This window comes from Andrographis paniculata, unplaced genomic scaffold (assembly GCF_009805555.1).
Source record: "Andrographis paniculata isolate CXL003 unplaced genomic scaffold, ASM980555v1 Contig71END, whole genome shotgun sequence".
Classification (NCBI taxonomy): Eukaryota; Viridiplantae; Streptophyta; class Magnoliopsida; order Lamiales; family Acanthaceae; genus Andrographis; species Andrographis paniculata.
The window spans coordinates 1,379,799-1,389,259 of NW_026137608.1; the positions used below are offsets into that span (position 1 = coordinate 1,379,799).

The following is a 9,461-nucleotide window of genomic DNA, read 5'->3' on the forward strand; positions in this document are numbered from 1 at the left end:
ATGTACCCAGCAGGCTGATATAAAAGCTAGAGAGCTCCCCAACAACTTGGGAAATCGATGAGGTAGTTGAACCATCCTTTCGAGTTAAAGATGCAATATAGTTTCTCTTGGAGCTCCTTTTAACCAGCCTTGAAGCATTTATCATTATCAATAAGGAATTTACACTTCGATTATCATTATCAATATAGTTTCTCTTGTCGTTATCCATGATTTATTCTCAAACTTATCAATATATACAACAAGCTAATGCATAAATAAAAATATCATAACGATTGAATTTTCATCTTAGTACATTATACATTCCAAGCATTCGAGAATCTAGGTGTCCCAATTATTGAATATATCAACTCATACTGAATACATGAAGATAATATACACAAAAGCTTTGTTTTCCCAACAATTTACAGTTGACACTTTACAAGTCATGTGTCCCAATCCATTCACGAACATATCGAAAGCCAAGTCCCTAGCATTTCTTGAAGCGGCAAACTTCATGTTCGTTTAGGTAATTTCTTTAATCTCGCCCCTGCATGAGGATTTTTCAAAGAAATTATTAAGAACCTAAACCTCAACCTAACTTTCTTGCAAGTCCGAACACACTATTTGGGATGAATAAATCACGTGTGTTCCAATCCTTTAAACGTTAGCTTTCCTCATTGAATTCAGCTCCCAGCAATGCTATGAGGGAATTGGGTGTCTCATGCTAAGACAATCTAATGGACTTTAACCATCCAAATAACATATTGTATGTCAAGTTCTTGGCCAATGGATCTGAGTGGTTCCACTCTATACAATTCGACATACAAAGCTTCGGCTTCATGATAATTCTAACAACGCTAACATTTTACAAATGATAAACAACAACTTCACGTCTAACCGCGATTTGCCATTCTCATAATACATCGAAATATTCTTTCAATTTTGTGCACAAATAATAATCTTAATAATTATTATTGTTGTTAAAGCATTTGACGTACGCCGTCAAAATATATTTGACGATTCTTAAAGTGTGCCCAAGTGATTATTAAATAATCACTAATGTCTAATTCTCATAAAAGAATTGCGAACCAACCTTTCACAAATTAATTTATACAAAATTAATTTTAACGACACCATAATTGCCATACCATGTGTTTCGCAAACACATCAATTAATTTAGTCAAATAATTACATGACAATTTGGTAAAACAACTATAGGTTTTATTTATAATATTCATACATACATCTATATATATGTATAATATTGAACCGTTGGAATTTTAATTCCATACTCAATGCCCAGTTTTGGAATTCAAAACTACGAGATTCACATCCAATTTTAGCGGCAAAAGGATTACTACATCCTTTTGCCGATATTGATCAAGAATTCTCGTGTTAATTTTAACATTGAGAATTATATCAACTTCCCCATGTCCATCATAAAGAACTTGAGTTATTTGTCAAAGCAGAACTTTTGATTTATTTGACCTTACCTCAAATATATAGATTGATTTCATTTTGACACATCAGACATACATTTGTTTTTATTTGATTTCATTTTGACACATCGGATATACATGGGGTGGGTAACTCATTATATATATATATATATACATATATTCAATTCAATTTCATTCGTAATTCAATTCTTTGGCTTTGTGCAATAATTTTCTTCTATATATATTTATTGCAGAGCACAAGTTGTACAAACATTGTTGTGTAATCTGAACAGCTGGAAGCAAGTAGTGACGGTAACATTTGTTCTTAGCCAAATTACTATTTTATCTCACAAAAAATCGTTACAGACATAATGTTATTATGCACTTTCTGGAGTACTTTCACTTCCAAGAATACAAGGTTTGTGTTACATATTTTTAATCATTTATTAATTGTTTTAGTTATAATTAATTAATTAAGATGTGAGACTTGGTAAGTAACAAAGACGTTATTCATTGTTGTATATTTAAAAAGTAGCAATATTATGTTTTTTCGTATTTATTTGTCAATTATAGTTTTCATATGCTTGATACAATTGTGTCTATTTGTACGAGTGTATGTGTATAAGTGACCTTTTAAATACTCTTCCATTTCCTATTATATTAATTAATGAATTAGTTTAATTTATTTAAGGATGATGATATCAATAATTACATGTGTATCATACATTTAATTTAATTTACAACTATTCATTGAGGCTTTGGGGAAGAATTCAGTCGATATTTGTACCAATAAATATGGATGCTCCTTGATTCCGAAAATAATTTCTTATGTCGATGTTGTTGGTGATTTCTTTGATAGGAATTTCTCACTTCTACGGTAGGAAGACAAACATTCTATTAAATGAAGATGAATATGGGTATTTCTCTCTCTCTCTCTTTATATATATATATATATATGTATTATTTAAATTTACTAATTTAATGCATGTTTAATTGGATGGATAAAAAATCATGTTTTACCATACTTATTGGAGCTTGGGATACCTAACGTAACCGAAGTAGTGATTGACTTGTTGTTGAAGAGATTTGTGTCGAGAGACTGACTCATTAATTTGCTTTAAGGGTGTTATTGCCTTTACTAAATATACAATATTGTTAAATTGAAGATCAAAATTAGATATCTTGTCTTCTATATGGTGTTCAATGAAATTCCAACAATTCATAGCTTAGTCATATTATTGAATGAGTACTCTTTATAATTCCAATTAATAGTGTTTGCCTCTTACGTACAACATAAAACTATTACTACAATATATTCGGTATATTTCAAATAACAAATAAACAAATCCTTTTAAGGAATAATTTTTTTTATAATTAAAAAAAAATCCAAAATAATATAAAGAACATTGTATACATCAAAACCAAAAATATGAATACAAATAGTTGAAATACCTGAAATTTTAACATCCTTTTTGTAATATTAAATTATCATTATCCTATTGTTACGTATGAAATTTAGAATTAGGTTAAAAAGCCCAAGGCAAAAAGAAGAATGAGCCAAGCAATCGAGTTAATCGAACTGGCCGAGGGGCACCATGGGAAACTCAGGACGGAGAGTCCGCAGGTCGGGAGGTCCTCAGGTCGGGAAGTCCTTAGGTCGGGAAGTCCGCAAGACGGAAAGTCATCAGGACGGAGAGTCCGCAGGTCGGGAGGTCCTCAGGTCGGGAAGTCCTTAGGTCGGGAAGTCTGCAAGACGGAAAGTCATCAGGACGGAGAGTCCGCAGGTTGGGAGGTCCTCAGGTCGGGAAGTCCGCAAGATGGAAAGTCATCAGGACGGAGAGTCCGCAGGTCGGGAGGTCCTCAGGTCGGGAAGTCCTTAGGTCGGGAAGTTCGCAAGACGGAAAGTCATCAGGACGGAGAGTCTGCAGGTCGGGAAGTCCTCAGGTCGGGAAGTCTGCAGGTCGGAAAGTCCTCAGGTCGGGACAGGTCGGAAAGTCCTCAGGTCGGGACAGGTCGGATGGTCTCTTAGTCGGGACGTTTGCGGCTAGACCAACAAGTCGGATGGTTTTTAAGTCGGGACGTTTGCGGCTAGACCGATAGGTCGGATGGTCTTTAAGTCGGGACGTTTACGGCTAGACCAACAAGTCGGATGGTTTTTAAGTCGGGACGTTTGTGGCTGGACCAAACAAGTCGGATGGTTTGCAAGTCGGGAGGATTGGCAGTCGGACCAATAAGGTTGTAGATTGGCAGTCGGGCCAAAAGGGCGGAAGGTCTGTGGTCGGCTCAAAGAGTGAAATAGAGTGATGATTTTGGTCTGCTGAGGACACGTGTCAGCAGGAGAAGGGTTGGCAGACGGTTAAAAATGAGACATTGTAACCGTTCGGGCGACGATTTCCAGTACAGTTTCTCAGGGAGTATTTAAGGATTTAGATTTTTCTTCTTCAGCTATCTTCAATCAACTTCAACAAAGCAAAGTCAGATTCGGGGATCACCACTTTAAATTTTCAACATTTTAATTTCCAGTTAATTTCTTTATGTATTGTACAGTGTTCAGAGATTCCTAATATCAGACGCTAATTAATCAAGTTTAAAGATATTTTCCATATTTTTGAATTTTACTTTTTGTTTGTTGAAAAAATACATCAACACCTATAAAATTCATTTTGGTATAAAGAAAACTACTCCCAATTTGTTGCTAAAAATTAAATCAAATTAAATTAAAAAGTAACAACAAAAACTTATATATAGAAACAAAATAAGCAAACATAAAATAAACGAAGAGGACTGCTCGTCCGTTGCTGCTGGAGAAAATGAACAGAGTCGTCCGTGGAGACGTCACCGCCGTGTTGCTGCCGGAACAAGAGCCGCTAGATCTGTTACTACTGCTGCCGGTGGCCATGCTGGCATGGAACGACGAGATGCCTGGAGCGGCTGTTTGTCGCAAATGGAATTGCCATCGGTCGCTATTGTGTCAAGTGTGTATCCACATTGGAAAATATTGAAAAACATTCTAATTTATAAGGGAAAATGGCTACTCCAATTGATTTTGATATGGAGTGCGGCCATTTTAACACATTGGAAGTAACCGCAATCATCCTCAAATGTCTTCGGCTCTAAATTGAATCTCTCCATTGATAAATATTGAGTTACTTGATTTTCTTTATTATTTTTAACTCATTATAATAAATTCACTACAAAATTAATCATATAATTGGTAATTTTATCGAATAAAATGATTGTCCTTAGTCAAATAGGAACATGTCACGATCAAAATTATTATTAATACACAAATTCAATTTTATTTTTTTAATAGCTAATTAGTATAATACTATTATAATTCAATAGTATTTTAGATAACATCTAATAATTTAACATAATAATTCATTAATATATATTTTATACTATCTCCCTTCAACATATAATATCACACCTTTTATTTTTAGTCTCTTTCATATCTTATATCACTTTTATTGAAATACAAAAAGTATACTCCATATCAAATTGTTTATATACAATAGAAAATATATAGGTAAAATTACTTATAACTCCCCTATGGTTTCGAAATTCAGCGTAAAATCTCCCTATACTTTAAAAATTGTATAGTACCCCCTTATACTTTTAAAAACGTTGCATGAAACCCACCACCATGAAATTTTCCTCGTGTAATAAGAAAATGATTTCCTATCTTTATGTTTTGCATGACAAGGAGTTTTATTCAATATTTTTTAAAGTATAAATGAGCGTCATGCAATTTTTTAAAGTAAAATGGGGATTTATGCTGAATTTCGAAACCATAAAGTGGTTTCATGCAACATTTTTTAAAGTATAAGAAAACGTCATGCAATTTTTAAAGTAGATGGAGAATTTACTTTAAGTTGAGTTTCGAAACCACATGGGAGTTATGGACAATTTTGCCAAATATATATTAACATCATTATTCTCCAGTTTGACTTTATTTTTCTCCGATTACGATTTCATCTCTACCGAATTATTCTTTCTCATCTTTACCTTAATATTAAACGAATTCAAACTAAATTAAATGAAATTGAATCATGCCAAGAGGTTGTTTATGATTGTTTGAATTTCTTTCCATGCTTCATTCATTCGCTCCCTGTGCGTTTTTGCTAACAATAGACTTCTTTCTTTCTTCTTTCTCAAATGTTGGTTTTGAATCAAGTCGTTGCGAAGATCCGCGCTGAAACACTGTTGATCTTCCAGGGTCTGTAAATTTTGTTCCAAAAGTTTTTCGACATCCATTAGGCGCGCGAATTTGCCTTCGAGCCGTTTGCGCCTTTGCTCCAATTCACGCTCTTCTTGCGAGATTTCTTGCACGAGGCAATCTCTGTCCGATAGAAGAACATCTCTCTCAGTCCGAGCACATTCCATGCGATCCTCCGCCACTTTGAGGGAATTTTCTATGGATTCGGGATCTGATACGGCTAACGTGCTTTCCTGAAACTCCAAGCTTCTTAGCCAACCCGCGGAGTCAACTCTTAGCTCGATCACCCTGTTTAATGACCGATCAAGTTGGTGTGCAATGCAAGGGTCGGACCTGTATGCTTCCAGAAGTTCCATGAAGGTATCTGTTAGTTCCTCGAGCTTTGTCTCGGTTAAATTGAACAGGTTCATGTTGGCCGCGTTTGATAAAATAGAATGGTGTGGATGAGAAAGTGTAACCGAAGGATGTTCTTCGCTGTCCGGAGGTAGTCGCTTAAACAAGAAAAGTAGGTCTGTTAGAAAGAAACATTGTGAATATGAAATGCTATAAGAAGTGAGGTTTGAATTGTACCTGCAGTCGTGTGCAGTTTGCATTGTCAGTTCTTGTGTCATTCTGGAGTGAGCTTTCGGCGCCTTGGACGAAGTTGTTAATCAGCTGGACATCTGCAGAACGTATAAGTGATTGGGAATGGATTGGGCTTTCGTGTGCTCTAACTGTGTCCCGCAAAGGCTGCATAGTGTTTGAGTTAAAACTTAAAAGAGAGGAATGAATGATATGTACACTGCCTCAACTATCAGTATAATAACATTTTGATTGCTTAAATAATTACCTGTTGTTTTCTAAGCCCTTTTTCTTTCCGAGAACCCTTGGAATGAATGACTAATGGTAAGCCATCGTCATCATCGTCACTACGAACATCAGCTGAACATTAAAAGGATCAGATGTGTTAGACAGACGGACATATTGAATGGATAAAAATTGAACGAAAGCGTAGGTAGTAGTATCTTGTAACCTGGATCAGACAGTAGGATATCTGCGTGCTTGACCCCCGAATTGATCTTCTTGGAGATTTGGTCATCGTCCATTGTTTTCTTTTTCTTTTTCTTTTCCTTCGGGCTTGAGTGGGAGATGGTTTGCCGGTCTTTTATCGGCAATGTAAGAAATCCTCCATTCTCTGAAGGGAAAAGCAATTGAAGACAATCTTGGACGGGTTTTCCGATCACATTCCAAATTGCTGTCCACCATTCAAGAAGATCATGCACAGTTTGAGGCGATTGATGAAACGGAATGTAAGAATTAGCAGTTATGTAGGTATTCGATGCCCGAATGTATGTCGCAATGGACCCAAAATCTGTAAACAACCCATCTTCGTCTCCAAAGAGAACATTCGGCCCATAGACACCGCGAGGGTTGCCTTGACAACATCCCAACTGTCGAGCTACAAGTTGAGGCTGATATAATACAGACTTAAACACTCTTTTTCTGCTAGTGATTTTCTTGCTCACAAAAAGTGATCAAGGTTTCAAACCGCTGTCCCACAAATAAGTGTAAGTCGGGTGGGGTAAAGAATTCTGGAATGTAATAGGGAAATTGAATTGAAGGCACGAGCCATAAGGGCTCAGTGCAGTGTGTGAAGACTGTGTAAGGATAATATTCGGCATTAGATCGTTTGTACTCCAGGATTGACCGAATTGTGCCCTGTAAAGACAGCTTATTTTTTCTGCTATTTGAAAAACGTAGGAGGTTAGGACCAAGCATATCTTTCGTATCTGGATACACTGGCAGACTGTGAGAGAACGATTTAGGAAAGTATAACTTAAACCATAGCTCCAAAAAACAAAATGGACCCGACGAGACAGTGTCCGACTTGTTATTCTCTATCAGTTTTGCACTTGTCTTAGAAAGACCCTCGTATAGATTCGCCGAAAAAAGACTTCCCAAGGAAAGATATTTACCCGAAGCTATATGAATTGCAACATCAAGGTGGGTAAACGAAATGCATTTAGAAGAAGGACATACCACGTATCGGTTCAACCAGTATAGTAAGAAAGCCACGTGTTCTTCCTCCGACACTGCTGATTTGTAAGATGGTCGATGGGCCTGTAGGTATTTATTCCAAGTGGCTATTTTGGTAGTTAGAAGATTGTATCCCGGATGATTCTTTGGAGGTTCTTCTGTAGATAAGGCTAAGGCTCCCAGCACGGGGTCCTCTCCTACAATGGGGAGGTTTGCTATTACTGCGACGTCTAGCAAGGTTGGTGCAATTGGTCCATCGGGCAAGAGGAAGACGTTGTTGTCGGAGTCCCAGAAGGACGCCATGGCTGTAAGGAATTCCTCTTGAATGTGAAACGAAGAGGTGGAGAAGAGAATCGCCTTGTCAATGCCCTGTTTTTTCCACTGCTGCCCGAATTCTTTGGAAACCCGACGATACCAGTCTTTATAGTCCTTGACATTTGGGGGGAGAGTCTTGATTCCGTCGTAGAGGCGAATCGGATCGAAATTGGGTGTGTTGATAGCTAAACTCCGGCCGTCTTTGAAAATGTGTTGTCCGCCGGAGGCAGAGCTGGCAGCCATGGAACCGAATAAAGGTCGGATTGCCGGCGTCGTCATTTCTGAGGCGATGAAATTGGGAGATGGGTTCGATCCATCAAAAGGCAAGGCAGGGGCTGTCTCGTACATTCCAATTTCCAATTTTTGAGCGATCAGTTGAATTTGAAGAGAAGTCGATGAGATCTGGGATTTATTTGGAGAAGAACTCGTGAAATTAAGCATTGAATAAGATTAGGGTTTGTAAAATGGTGGTTCCCGTCATGATTGATTTGATCTCGGGCAGTGGTCAATGGAATGGAAGTAGTACACTTGCCCGCGCAAACAGGGACGCCGAATGCCCGATTTCCCTGTGCATCGACCACTGTACACCTATAAGTCTATAACCGATGGGACTGATACGCTATTAAAATCGATCTTTCTAACTTGGGGTAGTTTGTACAAATTCTGCAAAGATCGAGAATAACAACAATAGTATCAGAGTCCGGTTAGATTGTGAAGTGGATTGGATAGAATTGGGCATTGGTGGTGGTGGTGGACTCGCCATCGTGACTTGTAGATGTGCCTTGTGTCGAAAGTCTCTTGGGTCAGTCCCGATAATTGTGGTTGTCAGACAGTGGGTCCCTTTGATAGGCAGTGCAAGGTGGGCATGGAAGGCCCATATGTTGCCCTCAGCATGCTCCTCCCTGCAATATATCGTTGATTAGTTATACAGGACCGGGGCTTGGACACATGGGACGGACAATGGCCGAGAACCTGGGCAGAAATGTCAGTTTGTGACACTGGTCCTTGGTTTAAGGGGAGAATTGTTGGAGTGCAAATCCAAGTCCCACATTGGAAGTTGTGAAGAAAATTCTTCGTATGAACTTTATTAGAGATAGGGTTGTTTTTACATTTTTGTTAAATCAATCTGCATATATTGAGAAAGTCCTGAAACGATTTTGTATGTCTAATGCAAAGTCAACTAATGTGCCTCTAGCTTTTTATTTTGTGCTAAGCAAATATCAATGTCCTAAGTCTGAATCTGATATGAATTACATGAAAAATGTATCATATTCGAATGCTATAGACTCTGTGATGTACTTGATGATTTGCACAAAGACTTGATATTGCATATTTTATGAGTTGTTTGAGTCATTTTATGTCTAATCTTGGAACTGAGCATTGGAATGCAGTCAAATAGTTACTTAGATATTTGTGTGGTTCTAGTAACCTAGGGCTAAATTTTGGAAAATGTGTTAAGAAGTAAAATTGAGAGGTTATGTGGATTCTAATTA

General features: G+C 37.4%; 2 protein-coding genes across 2 annotated transcripts; both read right to left on the reverse strand.

Moving 5' to 3' along the window:
- Window positions 1–5,395: 5,395 nt before the first annotated feature.
- Window positions 5,396–7,150, reverse strand: LOC127264683 (uncharacterized). The gene is made up of 4 exons (XM_051294180.1): window positions 6,650–7,150; window positions 6,467–6,558; window positions 6,208–6,366; window positions 5,396–6,128 (listed from the first exon to the last, which is right to left on the reverse strand). The coding sequence occupies exons 1-4, from the start codon at window positions 6,720–6,722 to the stop codon at window positions 5,469–5,471; spliced, it is 984 nt and encodes a 327-aa protein (XP_051150137.1). The 5' UTR covers window positions 6,723–7,150; the 3' UTR covers window positions 5,396–5,468.
- On the reverse strand, window positions 6,732–8,504 carry LOC127264684 (uncharacterized). Its single transcript, XM_051294181.1, has 2 exons — window positions 7,657–8,504; window positions 6,732–6,871 (listed from the first exon to the last, which is right to left on the reverse strand). The coding sequence occupies exons 1-2, from the start codon at window positions 8,407–8,409 to the stop codon at window positions 6,857–6,859; spliced, it is 768 nt and encodes a 255-aa protein (XP_051150138.1). The 5' UTR covers window positions 8,410–8,504; the 3' UTR covers window positions 6,732–6,856.
- Between the last annotated feature and the right edge of the window lie 957 nt (window positions 8,505–9,461).

Coding starts and splice junctions, on each gene's coding strand:
- LOC127264683 (XM_051294180.1), bottom strand. CDS start 6,722: ATGGACGATGACCAAATCTCCAAGAAGATCAATTCGGGGGTCAAGCAC. Junction 6,559..6,649: donor TATCCTACTGTCTGATCCAG/GTTACAAGATAC, acceptor TTTAATGTTCAG/CTGATGTTCGTAGTGACGAT. Junction 6,129..6,207: donor CAAACTGCACACGACTGCAG/GTACAATTCAAA, acceptor TTCTTGTTTAAG/CGACTACCTCCGGACAGCGA.
- LOC127264684 (XM_051294181.1), bottom strand. CDS start 8,409: ATGCTTAATTTCACGAGTTCTTCTCCAAATAAATCCCAGATCTCATCG.